Here is a 23,109-nt window from a genome sequence, read left to right as displayed (position 1 = left end):
ATAAACATAACACAGAATGGATGTTTGTTCCTTTACACAGGTTATTTAACAGGAGGTCATGTTCTCAGGCTTTTCCATGGCCACATGGACGAATGTCTGGCCATCGCTACACCAGAGGAAGGAGAAGAAAAGCGCAGGTGAGAATATAGGAACGCTAAGTTGCTCTTAGTAGAACAACTTCTTGTTAGTGTGATACCATGTACATACTGTATGTGTGCGCCCACTCTGCCACAGGATGGCTCATTATGAAGGCGGTACTGTGTGCAGTCAGGCTCGATCCCTGTGGAGGCTGGAACCCCTCAGAATCAGGTGATTATCTCCTCAAGGGAGTCATGTGACACACATTAGTTGGTTGAATTGCTGGGTAAGGTAAGAATAAGGAAGAGCAACAAAAATCAAAATATAGTAGTGAATGAAACAGTTTAGTTGGCTTCTTTATAGTTTTTTTCTTTAACTTTGTGCAGTTGGAGTGGTAGCCACATGAAGTGGGGACAGTCTTTTCGTATTCGCCACATCACGACGGGCCGGTACCTGTGTCTTGATGAGGAAAAGGGCCTCTTGGTGGTCGATCCCGAGAAGGCGAACACCAAACTGTCTGCTTTCTGCTTCCGTGCTTCAAAGGTCAACATTTTAATTTGAATTTCTCAGTGCACTTGGATAGTCATAGTTAATATACGTGATTTCTTCTCTCATTGACTTCAGTTTTTTTCTCACGTACTGTCCTTTTCTCCCCCCGAGCAGGAGAAGGTGGAGGTGGCTCAGAAGCGTGATGTTGAGGGGATGGGCATTCCAGAGATTAAGTATGGAGAGTCCATGTGCTTTGTCCAGCATGTGTCTACAGCCCTGTGGCTCACATATGCTGCCCTGGATGCTAAAGCTGCTCGTTTGGGAATGATGAAAAGGAAGGTAATGATCTATCCTGGGAATAAAAGTGAGATACAAACCCAATTCTGAAAAAGTTGTCACACTGTGTAAAAGATAAATAAAAGCATGATAATTAGCAAATATAAAAATATTTCATTCACAGTAGAACACAGAAAACATGTCAAATGTCTAGTTATTTTAAGAACAATATGAGCTCATTTTGAATTTGATGATAACAGCACACCTCAAAAGATTTGGCAGATGGAAAACAAAAGGTTGGAAAAGTAATTACTTTGAAAAAGAAACAGCTAAATTAACATTTTGCAACTGATGTTAACTGACAACAGGTCAAAGAGCATCTTAGAGAGATACAGAATGACCAATCTGCAAAAAAACGTTCCTAAACTTAAAATTGTGAATATATTGAATGTTTCATCATCCTCAGCACAGAATAGAATGTAAAGAATAGAATAGCCATTTATTGTCATTGTAAATGTGCAATGAAATTGTGAGTGCTCCACACCAACTGTTGTGAGCCTAGAGGTGTGGGACCTGATTGACCTGAGGCGTCTAGAGGGTAGTGATGTCAAACATGTGGAGTGCGGGGTGCAAGGGGTCACCTGTGATGGCCCTGGTTTTCCTGAGACAGGAGGATCTAGCAATGGCCTCCAGGGGTGGGAGAGGGCAGCCAATGATTTTTTGGGCAGTGCTAATTACCCCCTGGGCTGCCTTCCTGTTCTCAGTTGTGGTCGTTGCATACCAAACACCCAGTACATAATATCATCAAAAGATCCCAAGAATTTGGAGAAATCTGTGCACACCAAAAATCAGTATTGGATGACTGTTTTGTTTGGGCCCTTGGGCAGCACAGCATTAAAACAGACATGATTCTGCCATAGAAATCAGTGCATAGGCTCAGCTCAGGAACATTTCCAGAAATCAGGTTAAAGATCTATTATACGAAGAAGAAGCCACATGTGAACATGATCCAAAAACACTTCCATCTTCTCTGGGCCATTTAAAATGGACTGGGGTAAAGTGGTAGACTATTCTGTGGACGAATCAAAAGTGAAAATTCTTGTAAAACCTGGATTCCACATCTGGATTAATTTGGCTTGTGGAAGATCTTTCTTGTTATCACCACACAGTTAGAAAGGCTGGATCTTTGATGATATGGAGCTACTTTACTGCATATTCACAGCTTGTAATCTGGAAAAGCACCATCAATGTGGAAGAGTCCGGGTGCTGGCTTGCCAGCAGTCCAGACATTTGTCAGATTTTAGTATTGTTTACCTGCATCTGTGTGCTTTAATGTTTAATGTGAAAATAAGTAAATATTGATAATGGCAAACCTTTTTAAGGTTCTTAAATCTTTTTTCCTACATAAGTACCACCAATGGAAAATAATGTTTCCAGGTTATTCTGCACCAAGAGGGCCATATGGACGATGCCTTGACTGTGTCCCGCTCTCAGACTGAAGAGTCACAGGCTGCTCGAATGATTTACAGCACCACAGGCCTCTTCAGGCAGTTCATCAAGTAAGTTTATATGTTTTCAAAATGTGGATGAGTGGAAACTCTTTTTTGCAGCAGGATGCAGTCATATAAACCTATTATTAAATTTTATTTGTTCTTTCAGTGGATTGGACTCCCTCAGTGGGAAGAACAAGTCACCAGGGACAGGATCACTTCCTCTGGAGTCGGTCATCCTCTCTCTTCAGGATCTCATCTTCTACTTTCGCCCACCTGAGGAGGAACTGGAACACGAAGAGAAACAGACCAAGCTCCGCTCTCTCCGCAACCGGCAGAACCTCTTCCAGGAGGAGGTAATCAGCATGCTGCCATCCAAACCTCTTGCTCTATGAGTGCAAGAAATAATTTCAGTGTTATATTCAGAATAAAGGGGAATATTATTTTTTATTCAAAATAAGTTTAAATGGATGTGAACGTGACCTAAACTCTCAGGTTATTATTATGAATCCTGATGTTTTTGTTTTTGTTTTCAACCCCAGGGAATGATAACCATTGTGCTGGAGTGCATTGACCGCCTGAACGTATACAACACTGCTGCCCACTTTTCTGAATTTGCGGGAGAGGAGGCTGCTGAGTCCTGGAAGGAGATTGTCAACCTCCTTTATGAGCTGCTGGGTACGACCTCTGAAAACACAAACCGCAAATTACATGTGGTCTCTGCTGAATAAAGAAAAAATGATTTGTCTCTGTGTCTCCACTGCACAGCTTCTCTGATCAGGGGTAACCGATCAAATTGTGCATTGTTCTGTGACAATCTCGACTGGTTGGTCAGCAAGCTGGACCGTCTGGAGGCCTCCTCAGGTTTGAAATGCACCTTACTCATTCAGTCATACATCCACCACCCACAAATTACAAGTGTTTCGACTAATTGGCTTGGCAGGATCTACTGTTTATAATTGGCACAGCTTAATGCATTAAGCCCTAGGGTGTTGTTTGTTATTTCCACTTAGAAAATCCTCAGATTAATAACACCTTCGATACAGTACAATATAACTGAAATACACAAGTCTCCTTACATTCAGTACATCCAGTCTAGATCAGGAGTTGGTTAAAAATTCACAATAACAGTTGCATCAAGTTGCTTTATTTATCTCTGCCAGCCAGCAGCTGGCCTGAAGACTGTATATTATTTAAATATTACCAGTATGTGAACCCTTTTCCTTGTTTTTAGGTATTCTTGAGGTGCTGTACTGTGTCTTAATTGAAAGCCCCGAGGTTCTGAACATCATCCAGGAGAACCACATCAAATCCATCATCTCTCTCTTGGACAAACATGGAAGGAACCATAAGGTAGGCTATATTTCACTGCCAGGAACTGAAAGGGAAAATAAATTAGCTCCATATGATATGCACTCATATTTGAATATTTTCCCATTAACACGTTAAATCTGTTTTGCTGTTGTTTCTTGTCAGGATTTGCAGATGTAATCAAAATATGCAAGATTTAGATGCATGTCTGTAGACACACAGACACGACATCCTTTCTCAGTGTGCACTTTTTGAAATTAGTGTGTGCATGAAGGACTGCCTGTTTGCTTGATTTTACATCAGTGCTAAAGTGCTTTGGAGACACTAGTTTATCTCCTCTTACCAGTATCTCCTGTGGAGGAGGTATTGGTGGGCTATCACATCATCACATCAGTTAGTAGATCTATAAACTGGTAAAGAAAAAAAAGTAGAAGAGAAAGCAAAGACAAAATCCAGGCAAATATATTTTTGCCTGTTGGTGGTAGCTAGCTGGTGTCTGTCTCTCTCCTGTCATGGGCAGCAGTTCTTCTGTTTATCTCATAATGTAAAGACAGTCCTAAATGTCTGAATGAATCTGACTCATAAAAATCCTTTTTGTTCGTGCTGTTCTGTTTTTAGTAATCTTAACCAGCGGATAATCCAGTGATAATTAAGTTAATAAAAGTGTTTATGCTTCTACCTTTAGGTGCTGGATGTCTTGCGCTCTCTTTGTGTGTGTAACGGTGTAGCTGTGAGGTCCAACCAGAACCTCATCACTGAAAATCTACTTCCAGGTCGTGACCTCTTGCTACAGACCAGCATTGTAAACTATGTCACCAGGTACTTGAACTACTGTTGTTTTCAAAATCTGAATCAGGGAAACTTCATTAATCCCAGAGGGAAACTGAGTTATCATAGCAGCATAAATACAACAGACAACAAAGGAATAGCATAAAAAGAAGTGTAGAAATAGAGATACAATTAGATAAATATAAATATAAAAGGACACAAGTATTAACACTAATGTTTCTGGGATATTGCAGAAATTAAAGGTGCACAAGTGTCCAAATATACATTGTTTTGCAATATTTCCACGTTGTTAGTTTTTAGTTATTTCCCCTTGTTGTCTATAAAAGTTAATGCTAATGTACTTTCTCCTCTGTACTCAGTGTAAGGCCCAACATCTTCTTGGGTACATGTGAGGGGTCAACACAGTATAAGAAGTGGTACTATGAGGTGATGGTAGACCATGTGGAAGCCTTTGTGACAGCACAGGCGAGTCACCTGCGGGTAGGCTGGGCTTTGACTGAAGGTTATAGCCCCTATCCTGGAGGAGGAGAAGGCTGGGGTGGTAATGGTGTGGGAGATGACCTCTACTCATATGGCTTTGATGGACTGCATCTGTGGTCAGGTAAGATTTCCTTAAATTCTTTAAAAGAAGATTTACAATCTCTTGTAACCAATACAACCTCTTTACTACCTGCTCTACTGTTCAGGTACTGTGGCCCGCCAGGTGGCTTCGCCCAGTGCACATACACTGGCTGCCGATGATGTTGTAAGCTGCTGTCTGGATCTCAGTGTGCCCAGTATCTCCTTCCGTATTAATGGCCACCCAGTTCAGGGAATGTTTGAAAACTTTAATGTTGATGGCCTCTTCTTTCCTGTTATTAGCTTTTCTGCTGGGGTCAAGTAAGTTTAACATACAAATAAAGCGTAATCCTCTGTTTCACTATTTACTTGTATTTTGTTGATTAATGTAACTGATAAACAGTAAATTCATGTGATACATGTTGATGCAATGCAATTATGCAAGCAGAAGCTAATTTAATGGTTTTTCATGAGTTTGTCACCTTTTAAATTGTAATTTAATTTCAATTATTGGACTATTGGTGTAATAATATACAATGGGAAAGTAACAAAAGAATTATTATTGCATTATATTTCAGAATTTCTCCAGTTTTATATTTTTAATAATTATTATTTTTCTTTTATTTCTTTAGATTATTGTCTAATCTCCCAAATAATAGCTTTAAAATCTTCAGAGTCCTGTCACTTAAAAGCTCTTACAGGATTTGTCTGTAATAAATCTTTAGAGTGCTGAGATGGGGCTTATGCATCATTGACTGATGAGTACAAGAAGGGAAACAGGCTCAGGAACTGGCACAGAAATAAAATCATTTTTTTCTGTATTATGAGTTTTCTAAAGATCAATGAACCATTGTCATAAAGGAGTTTAGTAGTATATAAACCTCTGTCGTATAGATAAAGACTTGGACTCACTTGGTTTTTGTCTCCTTAGGGCTCGGTTCCTCCTCGGTGGTCGCCATGGGGACTTTAAATTCATGCCCCCGCCTGGTTATGCGCCATGCTACGAGGCTTTGTTGCCTAGAGAGAGGATGCGTATTGAACATATCAAGGAGTACAAGCATGACTTTAATGGTGTGCGCAATCTTCTGGGTCCTACTCTGTCCCTCACTCACACATCTTTCACCCCCTGCCCTGTGGACACAATTCAGGTAAAATCCCCTCAGCTAAAATCAGTATTCGATGTCTTTGTTTCTTTTCGTTTTCTGACTTTCCTTTAATTTATAGATTGTCTTGCCACCCCACTTGGAACGTATCCGAGAAAAACTGGCAGAGAATATTCACGAACTCTGGGCTATCACTCGTATTGAGCAGGGCTGGACCTATGGGATTGTGAGTATGGTGTCAGCACTGCAGAACAGATGCAACTATACGAGATTAGTGGTTTGGAGCTTTTAACTGTTAAAAGTTAATATGACTGTTAGAAATGCTTCAAAATGCTTTACACAAGCAAAAAAAAGCATGAACTAACATATACATATATAAATTTACACACATTTATAAACTGTGGGTAAAAAAACTATGATTTTTCCCTCCAGTTTAGAGATGACAACAAGAAACTCCACCCCTGTCTGGTGGACTTCCAAAGTCTGCCTGAACCAGAGAAGAACTACAATCTGCAGATGTCTGCTGAGACGCTCAAGTGAGTAGCAGGTTAGATTTGAGAGATTTAAAGGTCAGAGGAAAACGCTTATGTCCCATTATTGGTGAACTTGTGTCTTTACTTTATTATCCCGCAGGACTCTCCTAGCACTGGGTTGCCATGTTGGTATGGGTGATGAGAAAGCGGAGGAGAATCTAAAGAAAATCAAGCTTCCCAAGACGTATGAAAACAAAAGATATTTCTTATTGTTTCGTCATAATTTTATACTTTAACTATGCAGATCTAAATGTAACCATATCTTTCTGTTAGCTATGTGATGAGCAACGGATACAAGCCTGCCCCGCTTGATCTCAGCCATGTCAAGCTGACACCAAACCAGAATCAGCTTGTAGAAAAACTGGCAGAAAATGGGCATAATGTTTGGGCGAGGGACCGAGTACGGCAAGGATGGACCTACAGCATTGTCCAGGTGATGATTTCCCAATCCTTAGTGGATCTTTTATTTATTGGTGGATTGTCTGTCTTAAAGTACACAATCAATCACTTACAATCACATGCATTGTATATTTTTTTCTTTTCTATATAAAGCTGCATTTTTTACACTTTTCAGGACATTGTTAATAAGCGTAACCCTCGTCTGGTACCTTACAACCTGCTGGATGAGAGAACTAAGAAAACCAACCGAGACAGCGTTAACAACGCTGTCCGTACACTCATTGGCTATGGCTACAACATTGAGCCTCCAGATCAGGAGAGCAGTAAGTAATCTTTCCTCATGTGTTCGCTAATTAAATGCACAGTATCTTTTTTACACCACCTTTTTTGTCTTTCTTATTCTTATCTGTCATGTTTTCCCTCTTTCACTGCAGCTGGCCATGGCCTTGAGAACACCCGTGGGGACAAGGTGCGAATCTTCAGGGCAGAGAAGTCGTATGCTGTCACCCAAGGAAAGTGGTACTTTGAGTTTGAGGCAGTCTCAACAGGGGAGATGAGAGTGGGCTGGGCACGTCCTAATGTCCACTCTGACACTGAACTGGGAGCAGATGAATTGGCCTACGTCTTTAATGGCAATAAGGTTAGTCACTAGGGTAACATTAAAAATCGAATTTAGACTTGTTAACTTGGTCTATAAAAAATTATATTGTGTAAATGTTTTCTAAATCATTCACATCTTTTTGAATGGGTGACGTGGATCTCAAACTATTAGAAATATTGAATTTTGAGGAGGGAAGTTCTTTAAGTTGTAGGAATAGAAAATATCACACTGTCTTTATTATTTTTGTATAGCTAGGAGAAGGTTGAGGTTTCGTAAACCTGAGGCAAGATGTATTAGTCAGTAGCTAAAAAAGGTTACTGTAGCACACTGTAGCTGGTGGAAATGATGTCTCTGTTTTTGTGGAAATAGGTAATATTTTATTTGTTGTAACCTCTTCCAGGCCCAGCGATGGCATATTGGCAATGAACCATTTGGCCGCCAGTGGCAGTCTGGTGATGTCGTTGGCTGTATGATAGACCTGACTGAGATGAACATCATGTTCACACTCAATGGAGAAATGTTGATCAGTGACTCAGGCTCAGAGATGGCTTTCAAAGATATTGAAATTGGGGATGGTGAGAACTGTTTTTTTTATAGAACCAGCATTAGCACCAATAACTAAAAGTTACTGGTGCCAGTTTGCATTATAAGCAGCAGCTTGAAAAAACTATTAACTAATTCCTTCCCTTTCATGCTACCCATCAGGTTTTATTCCAGTGTGTACCCTGGGTCTATCTCAGGTTGGAAGGATTAATCTTGGTCAAGATGTCAGCAGCCTGCGCTATTTTGCCATTTGTGGCCTGCAGGAAGGATTTGAACCTTTTGCCATCAATATGAAGCGAGACATCACCATGTGGTTCAGTAAAAGTTTGCCCCAGTTTGGACCTGTGCCTGCTGATCACAACCATATTGAGGTAACTATTCAGAGACATGTGTAAAGTTTAATAAAGTTAGAACTTCAAAATGAGTGATTTCTGTATTTTTGTCTCCTAGGTCTCCCGTGTTGACGGGACCGTGGACAGCGCCCCCTGTCTGAAGCTGACGCACAAGACGTTTGGGTCGCAGAATGCCAACACTGATATGATGTTCCTTAGACTCAGCATGCCTGTGCAGTTCCATGAGACCTTTAAGATCCCGGCAGGTACCACCCCTCTCACCCGTGCCCTTACTATACCTGAGGAGGAAGTCGCAGTGGTAGAACCTGACTCAGAGTTTGAAGTTTTGAAAAAGTCTGCCAGTCGCAAGGAGCAGGAAGAGGACAAGAAGGACCCCTCTGTGCCTAAGGAGATCTCAGTGGAAAATGAGAAGGACACAATGTCAGAAAAGGGAAAGAAAAAAGGGTACGTTTGTCAGTTTGTCACTGCAAAATAATGAAACTCTTCTGGACTGTTATGGTTGCTGGTTTAATATAAATTAAACAGAACAATCTCAATCACCTTCTGTTTTATTATATTTATTTGTTTTGTTTGATTTTACGAATATTTGTGCTACATACCAATAACTGAAGTTGTGATATTTGGCTTGTTCTTTTAGAATGAAATCCACTGAAACTGTAAAGCAGTTAGAAGCCTTTAAAAAACACTAATTCCAAATGTTATTTATCTTCCGTGGACAACAGATTTTTCTCCAAAGCCAAGAAGGCAGCCATGACACCTCTTGCCCCTCCTCCTGCTCCTCCAACGGTGCCACGTTTGGTGGAAGACGTGGTCCCTGATGACAGAGATGATCCTGAGATCATCCAAAATACCACCACTGTGAGATTCACGTTATTATTTGCTACAGTTACACATATTATTACCTGAGATTTTGTCAATTTGAACGATGGCTTTAAGTTTTGATGTAATCTGTAGATAATAAAATAATATGATTTCTTCTTTTTTCCCCCGTCTTTAGTATTACTACTCTGTGAGGATCTTTGCTGGGCAGGAGCCGTCTGGTGTTTGGGTTGGCTGGGTCACTCCTGATTACCACATGTATGATCAAAACTTTGACCTCTCCAAGGTCCGCAGTGTCACTGTCACAGTGGGAGATGACAGAGGCAACATACATGACAGGTTAGTTTTTTTCGTGCATAAATTTTTATTATTGCTGGCCAATCATTGAGGAAAACTTATAAATATATTTTTTATGTATTATTTATTTAATCTTAATTTAATCTAATGACATTTAGGCTAGATTTGTTTATTTAAATGCTGTGGAAGTAAAGACAAACAACACAAAGAAATTACAAATTAAATATGCCTTCATATTAATTTGGCATTGCACCTAAATGAATCAAGCTTATTTCCAGCTCCATATTTTTGTTCTGGGACTTCATTAGAGCAGCTTTATATGCTTTACAGTGAAAAAAAAATTATGGATCTTACTTACTTTGAGATGCAGCCTCTCAGTTCATTATCTGTTTAAGCTCGTGTCTATTTAAGACCCCCTCATGCTAATTGCCCACTTTTCCTCGCCTGGCTGCTGCAAAAAGTCAATTTCTTATTCAAAGGAGCTTGCAAAGAAAAGCGTCTGGACTTCTTTAAGTTGCTTGAAGACATTTCACCTCTCATCCGAGAAGCTTCTTCAGTTCTAAGGTCAAATGGTGGAGAGTCCCAGATATAAACCTAGTGGGAGTTTCCCCCCACAGAGGGACAAAAGGACCCCCTGATGATCCTCTAATCGCCTGAGCCAAGGTGTGAAACTGAAGGACAGACGCAACAACATTGTCATCCCCTATGTAGCCAGTGTATCAGAAAAACTCAGGAGGGTTTTCTCCAAGCATGACATCCCGGTGCATTTCAGACCCAGCAACACGCTCAGACAAAAACTGGTTCACCCGAAAGACAAAACGCCAAAACACAGACTTAACAATGTGGTGTATGCTGTACAGTGCAGGGAGAAATGCCCAGACCTCTACATTGGAGAAACCAAACAGCCACTTCACAAGCGCATGGCACAACATAGAAGAGCCACCTCCACAGGACAAGACTCAGCAGTCCATCTGCATCTTAAGGATAAAGGACACTCTTTCGAGGATGCCAATGTTCACATTTTGGACGGAGAGGACAGATGGTTTGAAAGAGGAGTGAAAGAAGCCATCTATGTCCACTGTGAGCGACCATCTTTGAACAGAGGCGGTGGTTTACGACACCAACTCTCTGCCATCTATAATCCAGTTTTGAGATCCCTTCCCAGACGCCTTAACGCCCACTCACATCCTGGGCCATCTGACCTCAGGAATTCGCATGATAAGGTGGGGCCAGGTTTCACAACGAGCTCACCCGAAACTCTGGCTGATTGGGACCCACACCCAGTTTCACACCTTGGCTCAGGCGATTAGAGGATCATCAGGGGGTCCTTTTGTCCCTCTGTGGGGGGAAACTCCCACTAGGTTTATATCTGGGACTCTCCACCATTTGACCTTAGAACTGAAGAAGCTTCACGGATGAGAGGTGAAACATCTTCAAGCAACTTAAAGAAGTCCAGACGCTTTTCTTTGCAAGCTCCTTTGACTACGATGACCTGGATGACTGAGAACCTTCACAGACAATTTCTTATTCTTAAAAAACTCATATTTTGTAGAAAATACAATCATCAGGTTACTTTTACATATGCTGAACTCATTATTTGAAGCTCTATTCATATTCACAGTGTATGACAGAAAATAAAATAAAGAAAATACAATTCAAAGTTAGTTAGGGTTCTATTTTGCTTACATCTACTTCTTTTTTTTTTGGTTTGTTAGTTACTGTAAAGAATTTGGATCAGCTGCAGTATTTCAATTGAGACAGATGAGTTTAACTGGAGTGAGTTTCATTACAGCCGTGTTTCTTGCTCATTCTTTGCAGCATGAAGCACAGTAATTGTTACATGGTGTGGGGAGGGGACCTGGTCAGCAATCAACAGACCCGCTTTAGCCAGGAGGACATGGTGATTGGCTGCCTTGTTGATCTGGCAACAGGTCTAATGACTTTTACGGCAAATGGAAAGGAGATTAATACTTTCTACCAGGTAAGGGAAAGTCAAATAGATTTATCTGTGTTTTTTATTCTTTGCTTTAAATGTATCCTGATGAGCTATGTGACAACGCTATGTTCTGTCAGGTGGAGCCGAACACCAAACTCTTCCCTGCAGTTTTCGTTCAGCCGTTCAGTCAGAACATGGTGCAGCTAGAGTTGGGCAAACTCAAGGTCAGATGGAACGGTTTTCACTCTCTTTTGCAGCTGCCTTTTCTTAAAGTGTCACCAATTTAGAAATGTATGGTAATGTAAGTCAGACCCACGTTGGTGGTCTTTGGGAGTGGAGCACGGTCCAATCTTGCATTGCAATTCTCCTACTTATCTCTTTTAATATTGGACCAGATGTTGTCCATCATTTATTAATGATGATGTTTGGTGTTTTTAATAAAATGAACCACTATTTTTTTTACCTGTACCTTCACATCTGAATTTCTGTATTTTTCAAATCTAGTTGAATTTATTTTTTCCTTCAAATGACAGTAAGCTCACCTCTACTGTATCTCTCATATCAGAACATCATGCCTATCTCAGCTGCGATGTTCCACAGTGAACGTAACAATCCAGTCCCTCAGTGCCCCCCGAGGCTGGATGTCCAGATGCTGACTCCAGTTATCTGGAGTCGTATGCCAAATCACTTCCTCAAACCAGAGTTGGGCAAAGTAAATGAGCGGTTAGGCTGGATGGTGGAGTGTGTTGAACCTCTCATCATGATGGCACTGCACATCCCAGAGGAGAACAGGTCAGAAACAGAATGTCGATGCAGAAAACTCTTAAGTTTAGAGTTTTCATATAGCATTTATGACATTCCTGCTATAAATAATTGAGATAGCAGCAGATCAGCAATCCCTACATCTTTTAACTTTATCATTGCAAATGTCAGTTACTTGTTATACCCGATGTATTTAGAGATGTCAGAGGAAGAAGCTATTTTCTTTTTTCCGCATTAAGAGAGCTGAAAACCAAAAAATACATTTTTTTATCATGAGAGTGTGATTTAAGAAAGGGAAGGTAAATATATAGAGCGATTAACATATAGTTATTACAAAAGATTTGTCATGATCATATAATGCATACAATGCAATGAAGTTGACTTTTTTTTTCCACAGATGTATTGATATCCTGGAGCTGTCAGAGCGTCAGGATCTGATGAAGTTCCACTATCATACACTCATGCTCTACTGTGCTGTGTGCGCACTTGGGAACAACCGAGTGGCTCATGCATTATGCAGTCATGTGGATGAATCCCAGCTTTTCTATGCTATTGAGAACACCTACCTACCTGGACCTCTTCGCAGCGGCTTCTATGATCTGCTTATCAGCATTCATCTGGAATCAGCAAAACGGGCACGCTTGGGAACCAACAGGGAATTCATTGTTCCCATGACCGAAGAGACCCTCAGCATCAAGCTCTATCCTGATGCAATAAAAGCCCACTCCTTACCTGGTGTTGGTCTCACTACCTGCTTACGGCCAAAGCTGCATTTCTCATCCATCAACTTTGTTGGCACAGACCCTGATTTGTACACCATTAGTCCTGTCTTTCCTCTACAGGTAAGAAACAGGAGACAAGGTGCATTAAACCAAAAATCTTAAATGTTTTCTGCCTTTACTTACTTGTTATTTTGCTTCTGTAGGAGCTGAAAACAAAGGCGATTAACATGTTACGAGAGGCTGTGCTGGATGGTAGCCAGGCCATGCGGGATCCAGTAGGAGGCAGTGTAGAGTTCCACTTTGTCCCAATCTTGAAGCTAATCAGTACACTGCTTATTATGGGCATCTTCAATGATGATGACACCAAGCACATTCTCAAGATGATCGATCCCAATGTTTTCAGTGGAAAGGAAGGGGAGGAAGCTGAAGAGGGTGGAGCTGCTGAAGGAGAAATTGAGGAAAAGAAGGAGGAGGAATCGGAAGAAGCAGCCGAAGACGAGCTTGAGGATGAAGGGGTTGGGGATGAGGAAGAGGAGGAGCTAAAAGAGCTGGAGAAACGAGAGGGTGGGGAGGAAGAGGCTGAGCCCAAGGAAGAAGGAGAAGAGGAGGAAAAGGACAAAGAAGAGGCTAAGAGAGGAAAGGTAGATGGAGAGAAAGCAGAGGAAGAGAAGGAGTCAGAGGCAGTGGAAGCAGAAGCACAGGAGGAAGACGAGGGTCTGGAGGAAGGACTGCTACAGATGACGCTGCCAGAGTCTGTCAAACTGCAGGTCATTGTGATGTTTAAACTATGACTGCTTTACAGTTTCACAACTGATGTGGATAATTGTGTCAGAGGATCTCATATCATAAATTGTTTTGTTTTTTTAAATTATTAGCATTAGAACTTATGTTCCTGTCTCACCTTGCTCTTTCAGATGTGCACACTCCTGCAGTACTTCTGCGATTGCGAGCTGAGACACAGGGTGGAAGCCATTGTAGCATTCTCAGACCAGTTTGTCCATGATGTTAAGAGCAATCAACGTGTCCGTTACAACCAGCTAATGAGAGCCTTCACCATGTCAGCTGCTGAGACTGCACGCAAGACCCGGGAGTTCCGCTCGCCTCCACAGGACCAGGTAATAACTAATATTATCACACTAAACAAATGTCTCATAGGCTCCAGGTTTGAATTAATTTAGATGGTATTTCTTAGTTGATATTCATCTTTGAAAAGTAAAAACTTACACTGAGAACAGTGTAACTTAACAGTTTATCATCAGATCTAAGGATTTAAAGATTAATTATAATGATTAAGTACAAACCATGTACTTGATGACTTAATTATTAGTTCTTGAGATCTGATGATAAACTGTTAAGTTTCCCATATGCTGTTCAGACGACAACAAAACGAACCATATTTATAGCAAAAGACACACAAAATATCCTGATATAGCTGCTATAATGTGCTCTCTGTTAAGGTTCTTATGCTAACGAACTTCAAACACTTGGAGGATGAAGATTCTCCAGTTCCCGAGGACGTGCGGGAAACACTGGCAGAATTCCACAATGACCTCTTGCTTCACTGTGGTGAGCATTTTTGTGTAATTATGAATTTCTTCAGGTGTGAAAAGCTGTTTATGGGTGTTTAATGCTGTTGTCACATTTTTACCATAGGTATACATATTGAGGAGGAACCAGAGGAGGAGGAGGTGGACACTTCACTGAGGGGCAGACTTGTTAGTCTGGTAGACAAGGTTAAAAGCCTCCGTAAGAAGAAGGAGGAGGAGGAAAAGCCAGAGGTGGAGGAAGAAGCAAAACCCAGTAAGATTAACACTTAGATTACCTGTGAAACAGTTGAAGGACCCGATCTGCATTTTCTTTTTAGCTTTAGGGTAAGAGTTAAATTGAGTTTATAACACGCTCTTCCTTCATTTCACCCAGGCACCCTTCAGGAGCTGATCTCCCACACCATGATCCACTGGGCTCAGGAGTCTTTTGTTCAGAACCCTGAGCTGGTGCGACTGATGTTCAGCCTTCTACACCGACTGTACGACGGTCTTGGCGAGCTGATCCGAGCACTGCCCAAAGCATATGCCATCAATGCCGTGTCCGTTCAGGACACCATGGAACTACTTGAGTGTTTGGGACAGATCCGATCACTGCTCATCGTCCAGATGGGTCCTGAAGAGGAGCGGCTTATGATCCAGAGCATTGGGTTAGTGTGGGGGATAAATAGTGTATACTTTGGAATTTAGAGTTAGTTTGTTACATTTTGAGTTATAATAATAGAACATGTGATGTTATTTTATTAAGTAATGTAACACTGATGTATGGCTTCTGTTTTTTTTTTTCAGAAATATCATGAATAACAAGGTGTTCTACCAACACCCCAATCTGATGAGAGCTCTGGGTATGCATGAGACTGTGATGGAAGTGATGGTCAACGTGTTAGGTGGAGGAGGAGATTCGAAGGTAACTGTGATTTCTTCAAGCCTTTCACTTTCCAGGCCTGCAATTTATAACACAGCACACATCAGACATTATGCATCTGAGAAAAATGTTTGTTTTTTTCTTGCCCAGGAGATTCGATTCCCCCAAATGGTGACCAGCTGCTGTCGTTTCCTGTGTTACTTCTGCCGTATCAGCCGACAGAACCAGCGTTCTATGTTTGACCATCTGAGCTACCTGTTGCAGAACAGCGGCATCGGCTTGGGTGAGTCCCCTGTTACACTGTTTACTGTACTCTGTGTATGGCTTATTATGGACAGATTTTATTTTTAAATCTTTTTTATTTTGAATAATCATGAAACAATTATAATAAAATTTAATTCACTGAAGCATGCAGGTAAGACGTTTCTAAATGAGTTTTAATGTGCTGGGATCTTTATACCAGGTGATGAATGAATAAACTCACTGATTATATCCCTATGTAGGCATGCGTGGATCCACACCCCTGGATGTGGCTGCAGCCTCCTGTATTGACAATAACGAGCTGGCCTTGGCTTTACAAGAGCAGGAACTGGAAATGGTTAGAGAGAAAAATTTTTTTTAAAAAAGGCTATAGTGGAACTGTTATCTGATAATCTCTCCTTTTGGTACTCACACGAGGTAGGTGGTGACATACTTGGCAGGCTGTGGACTGCAGATGTGTCCAATGCTCTTGTCTAAGGGCTACCCTGACATTGGCTGGAATCCTTGTGGCGGCGAGAGATACCTGGATTTCCTCCGCTTTGCTGTCTTCGTTAATGGTTGGCTTTGATTATTTTATAATGATGAGATTTGTAAGTAGTCGCCACTAATATTTACCTCCTCCTACAACCTACTCCCCTTAGGAGAAAGCGTGGAAGAGAATGCCACCGTTGTGGTGCGTCTGCTCATCCGTCGCCCTGAGTGCTTTGGCCCAGCCCTGAGAGGAGAGGGTGGTAATGGCCTGCTGGCTGCAATGGAGGAGGCCATCAAGATATCAGAGGATCCGGCAAGAGATGGGCCCACTGTTAAGAAAGACAGGCGCTTCATGTAAGGGCTGGCGCAGTGGCAGTGAATTCGATTTTTGTTGACAAAATAACACCAACTAACAGCTTAGACAAATCACTGTGTAGTTTCACAGCAGCACAACAAATTTTCTTATAGAAAATAACATTATCTGGATTGGCAGGTTTGGTGGTGAGGAACAGCACGAGGAGAACCGTGTGCATCTGGGAAATGCCATCATGTCCTTTTACTCGGCTCTCATTGATCTGCTGGGTCGCTGTGCCCCAGAGATGCATGTAAGTAGAGCAGCTTTTAACATATTTCTATCCCTCAAACCTCCAGGAAGAGTGGATCTGTGGGTGTTTGATTTGTAGGAGTTAGTTTCATATAGCACAATTTATTTATTTTTTTTATTTGTAGCTGATCCAAGCGGGTAAGGGTGAAGCTCTAAGAATCAGGGCCATCCTGAGGTCTCTGGTGCCTATAGAGGACCTGGTTGGAGTAATCAGCTTACCTGTGCAGATTCCAGCATATGGCAAAGGTTGGATAAAAAGTTGTGCTGATACAGGGATGTTTTGTAATAATTTAAAAAATGTGGCGCCCTACTTCATAAGGTTTTTTTTCCTATCTAACCACAGATGGCCAGATTATTGAGCCCAAGATGTCTGCCAGTTTTGTGCCAGACCACAAGGCCTCCATGGTGCTCTTCCTCGACAGAGTGTACGGTATTGATAACCAGGACTTCCTGCTTCATGTGCTTGAGGTTGGCTTCTTGCCTGACATGAGAGCTGCAGCTTCTCTGGATACGGTGAGAAAAAAAAGGCACAGAAATAACAGATAAAATTTCCTTCTGTAAATTCTAGATTTCAGTACAAAGTCTGCATATTGATGTAATTTGCTATAGATTCCCTTTGATATAGTTAATGTATCCATCTGTCTTTAAGGTAATGCAGTGAGTCTAAGCAGTTTTTTGTCTTCTCTGATTTTAGGCGGCATTCAGCACAACTGAAATGGCCTTGGCTCTGAACCGCTACCTCTGTTCGGCTGTACTGCCTCTTCTTACAAAGTGTGCGCCATTGTTTGCTGGAACAGACCACCGGGCCATCATGATCGACTCCATGCTCCACACAATTTATCGCCTGTCTCGTGGCCGAGCCCTTACCAAGGCTCAGAGGGATGTTATAGAGGAGTGTCTCATGTCCCTCTGCAAGTCAGTATTTAAAAAACCCCTCTCTGTATAGCAAATGCTAAATAAGCAAGCTGAATAACTCCAAAAAGGAAGCCTTTATTTTCTATTTGTTTAACCTTTATTCAGCCTGGGGAGGTTTTCGAGACATTATCTCTTTTACAAGAAAGATCTAATGATAACGGCAAATTCACAACAAATTACAAACTTTGAAGTGAATGATGAAACGTGCCTTTTCAAACAGTTTTAAACTTACGGTGATATCCACAGATACCTTCGACCCTCTATGCTGCAGCATTTGCTTAGACGGCTGGTGTTTGACGTACCCATCCTCAATGAATATGCAAAGATGCCTCTCAAGGTGAGTCTTCTGTATAACAGCGTTCTGTTTGTTTGTTTATATAATCTAATTTTTATATCACATATGAATTGAATTGCTTCAGCTGCTGACCAATCACTATGAGCGCTGTTGGAAGTACTACTGCTTGCCAAATGGATGGGCGAATTTTGGGGTGACTTCTGAGGAGGAGCTGCATCTTTCTCGAAAACTCTTTTGGGGAATCTTCGAATCGTTGGCACACAAGGTGGGAGATGTTGTTAACCTTCCATAAGTGCACATCGTTTAAGTTAAGGAATTACTAACTTGGCTTCTCTAATATGAATTTAAATTCTAGAAATTTGATGCAGAGCTCTTCAAGATTGCCATGCCCTGCCTCTGTGCTATAGCTGGAGCCATCCCCCCTGACTATGTGGATGCCAGCTACTCCTCTCACACTGAGAAAAAGGCCTCTGTGGATGCTGAAGGCAACTTTGATCCAAAACCAGTAGAGACCACCAAGTGAGAACTGAAAGAAAGACTGTTTGATGTTATTTTAGTGCATTATTGCTTTTGGAAGAGAGTCAACGTGTACCTTGTCAGTGATGGATAGTTATAATTACATATTTGAACAGATTTTTTAAAGATTGTTTCCAGTTTCAGTTGTATTTGTCATATGCAAGCTAGCACAGGGTCTATGGAATGCTGGGACTGCCATAATGAATGAATGAATGAATGAATTAAATACACCATTAAATAATTAATTAAATGTGTCAATAATTGAAAAGAATTCATTAAAATGGGAAATAATTGATTAAATAAATATTTAATTAAATTTTATATATTAATTATTTATTTATTTACAATTGTAATCAATTATTGCCACAATGAATTAATTTTTTAATGGTGTATTTAATTAATTCATTATGTCAGTCCTGGCACTCCATAAGGGTCAACATTGCAATAAAATGTATTTGACGAGCAGCAGACAGTCACACAGCAGTTAAAAAAATAAATAAATAAATATATATATATATATATATATATGTGTATATATATATGTATATATGTGTATATATATATGTATATGTATATATATATGTATATATATATATATATGTATGTATATATGTATATATATATATATGTATATGTATGTATATATGTATATATATATATATGTATATGTATATATATATGTATATATATATGTATATATATATATATATATATATATATATATATATATATGTATATATAAACTGTAGGACAGCTTCTGAGTGCATCCTGTGGAGTGTGGTGTGTGCGTTTAAGTGTTGCTCAAATCTTCAAGTGCAGTTATGAATGTAACTGAAAAGGAAGATATAAACATCTTACATGAAACTACACTGTAATTTCTATAAAGTCATAGTGGCATTCTGAAGTTAAGTTTAGATATTAGATTATTTGAGTAACAGTAAATATGACTAAATTTTCAGCACTATCATCCCAGAGAGACTGGATCCTTTCATCAACAAGTATGCAGAACACACTCATGATAAATGGGCTTTTGAAAAGGTCAGTAATAAGGGAATAATGTAAGCAATAATGTTTTTTAAAGTATTATTTGTAATAATTGCTTAAATCATTTTTCAGATTCAGAACAACTGGACGTATGGAGAGGTGCTAGATGAGAATGCTAAGACTCACCCGATGCTCCGGCCATACAAAACATTCTCTGAAAAGGTAATGATTTTTCACTTGTTTTAGTCTGAAGCTTGAAATTCTGAACACTTAATCATATCTAACCTTTTGTAGTGTCCCTGTGTTCCATTAAATATGAGGATGCCAGATCTTCTTAATTAGTATTCATTACCCATGGACCTTTTGACTATTTTTGCATGATTATTGTTATGGGCATTCATAGTATAGCTTAGTTGTTAATTGTAAAGCCCTCTACCTCCTTTTCTCAGGACAAGGAGATTTATCGTTGGCCCATTAAAGAATCCGTCAAAGCTATGCTAGCATGGGAGTGGACCATAGAGAAAGCAAGGGATGGAGAAGGAGAAGTCGAGAAAAAGGCCGCCGCCACCACCGCCACGCGCAAAATCTCTCAAACTGCTCAGGTAAAAGTCCATATAGGAATGCAAGGTTTTTACATAAGTGTAAAAACAGAACATTTGTGGATCATGCAAAATGAATTTTCTCTTGGCCTAATTAAATTGGGGAAACAATGGAGTTTCTCTTTTACTGAAAAACTTCACATGGACACTGTTACACACAAGATCTTTTTTTAAATTGTCTTCAGGCCACTTATGATCCGAGTCACGGATACAGCCCTCAGCCAGTAGACATCTCAGGAATGGCCCTCTCCAGAGAGCTGCAAGTATGTCTCTTCTGGTCAGATTTTCCCCAGCATTTATAGGTCACACAAGTTGCTCACATACCTTTAAAGAACTAGGTAGAATAATTATTTATTTTCTTTCCACATAGTCTATGGCTGAACAGCTAGCAGAAAACTATCACAACACCTGGGGCAGGAAGAAGAAGTTGGAGCTACAGTCCAAAGGCAAGAGTAGTTTTTATTACAGTAAACTGGGAGTTTTCTTTTTAATGATATGTTGATTTAAAAAATGACTTGTGCCCTTGCTAGGTGGTGGTACTCATCCTTTGCTCGTGCCTTATGACACATTGACGGCTAAGGAGAAGGCCAGAGACAGGGAGAAAGCCCAGGACCTGCTCAAGTTCCTCCAGCTTAATGGATATGCTGTGACGAGGTAAGCTGGAGCTCTCAGAGTTTAAGATTAGAGCTATCCATTTTTCTCTTTCAACTCCTTCCATATTTCCTCCATCTTTTTTTCCACTCCTAGAGGTCTAAAGGATATGGAACAGGACATCTCCTCCATTGAAAAGCGTTTTGCTTATGGCTTCCTTCAGAAGCTTCTTAAATGGATGGACATTGCCCAGGAATTCATCGCTCATCTTGGTACTGTGATTGAACACACATAGATTTTTGTACTTATACTGTGTGCACTGCTGTTTAGACCAGAAATAAAGTCAGAAGTGGTTTAATTATTATTTTTATTTTTTCTAACAGAGGCTGTAGTTAGCAGCGGTAGAGTGGAAAAGTCACCACACGAACAAGAAATCAAATTCTTTGCCAAGGTGAGCTTCTTTATTCGTCGTACTTTTTTTCAGATGTCAGAGGGTGATAGTTGTAACAGAATCCTGTGCTGAAGTTGTAGGGACTGAAAAAACTGCCACAATTTGTGTTTTTGAGAAACACCTTTTATTCTGTAGCTTTACTAAGCAGATACTATTTATAATTGGATATTTTATGCTGGGTTATTTTTTATAGATCCTCTTGCCGCTGGTAAATCAGTACTTCAAGAACCACTGCCTGTACTTTCTCTCCACTCCTGCCAAAGTATTGGGCAGTGGAGGTCATTCCTCAAATAAAGAGAAGGAGATGATTGCGAGGTATGTGTCATAAAACCATATTTTAAAAAAAATCAATCTTACCTTGAATTATGTGTCCTGAAAAAATTGGCATTTCCTTTCCCTTTAGGACAGTGTGATAGTATCTGTCCTCTCCTTCCATGTCCCTCCATCTTTCTCCTGTTGTGTGATATCCATGATCTCCTTTACTTTCCTTTTGCTTTATGTGTACTTCAAACATTTTTCCTGCCTTGTTTCCCCTTACTATACTCCCTTCCTCTCTCCCTTCCTCTTTTCTCCTCCTACCTCAGTATCTTCTGTAAGTTGGCTGCTTTGGTGAGGCACAGAGTATCTCTTTTTGGTAAGGAAATTGCATGATGTCATGCCCTGTCACCATCTCTGTATTTGTTTTCCTGTGTAATTTCTCTTTATTACAGCGTTTTATTTTTTTGCTTCTTCCTCCTCCCTACCTTTACTTTACATACTAATCAAACTAATAAATCATCGTCACCTCCTCCTAACTTACCAGTTCTTCTCTTCTCTGTCTTTAGCTCAGCTTTTGCTTGGCTTTAATGTTTGCTGTAGTTTGTCTTTGATTTAAAAGGTATCCACAAAGTTAGCATGAATGTCTGTGACGGCGTCAGATATCCACTGGTACTGTACTGCAGCTTTGTCGTGTCTTATCATCCTGGCTTATATGAGACAATGAATGCTTTGTTGTCATTTTACTCCCCTTCACCACCATATGTCTTAAGTAGACTGTCATTGTTACATGGCCAGTGGACAGGTGAGCTTGTCTCACCAGCACAATTTGATCTTCCACTTTAAACGTGCCTAAATAAAACTCTGTGATGGTGGCATTGCACTTAAGAAACTGTTTTTAACAACTTTTTATGCTCTTTTCTTAAATAATAATTATTGTTGTTTCAGCTATGTATTTAACATTTGTGATTCAGAAGATTCAGACTTTACCGTTGTAGTGTAATTGTGAGTTTGCTCAATATTTCCCAACAAACTGTATACCAGGTTTAGAGCTAATTGTGGCATTTGCAGTAATTTGGGCTCTTGTAGAGCTGAAGGATAGCACTGACAATGCACCTTTTTTGTTATGTTTTCAGGAACGGATGCCCCTGCAGTGGTAAACTGCCTGCACATTCTCTCACGATCACTGGATGCCAGGTAGATCACAATATACCCATAAAACATCCCTATTGCTCCTCAAGCAAAGAGAAAATGGAAACAAACTGTCTGAGATTTTTAGAAAAACGTTTTCTCTGTGTATTCTTTAAGGACTGTTATGAAATCAGGCCCTGAGATTGTGAAAGCCGGCCTGCGTCAGTTCTTTGAGAGCGCTGCGGATGACATTGAGAAGATGGTTGAAAATCTGAAACTGGGCAAGGTGTCCAGTCGAAACCAGGTCAGAGAGGGTTTTCTCTTCTTTTTGCTCACTAAACAAATGTGTTCATGTTTTTCTTGTGAACTGAAATCTGTATTTGTGTGTTGTTTACAGGTTAAGGGTGTAGCACAGAATATCAACTACACCACCACTGCCCTGCTGCCAGTCCTCACTTCACTGTTTGACCACATTGCCCAACACCAGTTTGGTGATGATGTCATGAGTAAGTAGAATGCTTTTGTCCTTTAAATGAACCATTAATGACTTGTTACTCTGGACCAACTC

General features: G+C 40.4%; 1 protein-coding gene across 1 annotated transcript in view; it reads left to right on the top strand.

Annotated features, from left to right (window-relative positions):
- The window catches only part of ryr1b (ryanodine receptor 1b (skeletal)), a 62,254-nt gene that overhangs the window by 15,542 nt on the left and 23,603 nt on the right, over nt 1-23,109 (top strand). Inside the window, exons 8-65 of the mRNA XM_080289082.1 lie at nt 41-137; nt 235-309; nt 465-621; nt 742-906; nt 2,281-2,402; nt 2,503-2,689; nt 2,876-3,011; nt 3,102-3,197; nt 3,568-3,686; nt 4,330-4,463; nt 4,793-5,034; nt 5,120-5,312; nt 5,923-6,139; nt 6,216-6,320; nt 6,527-6,630; nt 6,728-6,811; nt 6,901-7,060; nt 7,202-7,349; nt 7,461-7,666; nt 8,028-8,202; nt 8,333-8,541; nt 8,621-8,967; nt 9,246-9,381; nt 9,521-9,681; nt 11,458-11,620; nt 11,713-11,799; nt 12,141-12,367; nt 12,735-13,179; nt 13,263-13,826; nt 13,974-14,174; nt 14,517-14,625; nt 14,713-14,859; nt 14,980-15,253; nt 15,393-15,510; nt 15,619-15,751; nt 15,972-16,066; nt 16,151-16,286; nt 16,371-16,554; nt 16,694-16,805; nt 16,930-17,050; nt 17,148-17,317; nt 17,499-17,719; nt 17,966-18,056; nt 18,139-18,279; nt 18,370-18,533; nt 19,490-19,568; nt 19,647-19,736; nt 19,964-20,116; nt 20,299-20,376; nt 20,484-20,559; nt 20,644-20,767; nt 20,861-20,976; nt 21,088-21,155; nt 21,349-21,470; nt 21,740-21,789; nt 22,547-22,607; nt 22,719-22,845; nt 22,939-23,047. Of these exons, the coding sequence (XP_080145208.1) occupies nt 41-137; nt 235-309; nt 465-621; nt 742-906; nt 2,281-2,402; nt 2,503-2,689; nt 2,876-3,011; nt 3,102-3,197; nt 3,568-3,686; nt 4,330-4,463; nt 4,793-5,034; nt 5,120-5,312; nt 5,923-6,139; nt 6,216-6,320; nt 6,527-6,630; nt 6,728-6,811; nt 6,901-7,060; nt 7,202-7,349; nt 7,461-7,666; nt 8,028-8,202; nt 8,333-8,541; nt 8,621-8,967; nt 9,246-9,381; nt 9,521-9,681; nt 11,458-11,620; nt 11,713-11,799; nt 12,141-12,367; nt 12,735-13,179; nt 13,263-13,826; nt 13,974-14,174; nt 14,517-14,625; nt 14,713-14,859; nt 14,980-15,253; nt 15,393-15,510; nt 15,619-15,751; nt 15,972-16,066; nt 16,151-16,286; nt 16,371-16,554; nt 16,694-16,805; nt 16,930-17,050; nt 17,148-17,317; nt 17,499-17,719; nt 17,966-18,056; nt 18,139-18,279; nt 18,370-18,533; nt 19,490-19,568; nt 19,647-19,736; nt 19,964-20,116; nt 20,299-20,376; nt 20,484-20,559; nt 20,644-20,767; nt 20,861-20,976; nt 21,088-21,155; nt 21,349-21,470; nt 21,740-21,789; nt 22,547-22,607; nt 22,719-22,845; nt 22,939-23,047 (8,931 nt within the window). The remainder of the gene's footprint in view (nt 1-40; nt 138-234; nt 310-464; nt 622-741; nt 907-2,280; nt 2,403-2,502; nt 2,690-2,875; nt 3,012-3,101; nt 3,198-3,567; nt 3,687-4,329; nt 4,464-4,792; nt 5,035-5,119; nt 5,313-5,922; nt 6,140-6,215; nt 6,321-6,526; nt 6,631-6,727; nt 6,812-6,900; nt 7,061-7,201; nt 7,350-7,460; nt 7,667-8,027; nt 8,203-8,332; nt 8,542-8,620; nt 8,968-9,245; nt 9,382-9,520; nt 9,682-11,457; nt 11,621-11,712; nt 11,800-12,140; nt 12,368-12,734; nt 13,180-13,262; nt 13,827-13,973; nt 14,175-14,516; nt 14,626-14,712; nt 14,860-14,979; nt 15,254-15,392; nt 15,511-15,618; nt 15,752-15,971; nt 16,067-16,150; nt 16,287-16,370; nt 16,555-16,693; nt 16,806-16,929; nt 17,051-17,147; nt 17,318-17,498; nt 17,720-17,965; nt 18,057-18,138; nt 18,280-18,369; nt 18,534-19,489; nt 19,569-19,646; nt 19,737-19,963; nt 20,117-20,298; nt 20,377-20,483; nt 20,560-20,643; nt 20,768-20,860; nt 20,977-21,087; nt 21,156-21,348; nt 21,471-21,739; nt 21,790-22,546; nt 22,608-22,718; nt 22,846-22,938; nt 23,048-23,109) is intronic.

This window comes from Astatotilapia calliptera, chromosome 14, assembly GCF_964374335.1.
Source record: "Astatotilapia calliptera chromosome 14, fAstCal68.1, whole genome shotgun sequence".
In the NCBI taxonomy this organism is placed as follows: Eukaryota; Metazoa; Chordata; class Actinopteri; order Cichliformes; family Cichlidae; genus Astatotilapia; species Astatotilapia calliptera.
Note: the sequence above shows the minus strand (reverse complement) of the source record. Positions and strands in the feature narration are given on the sequence as shown.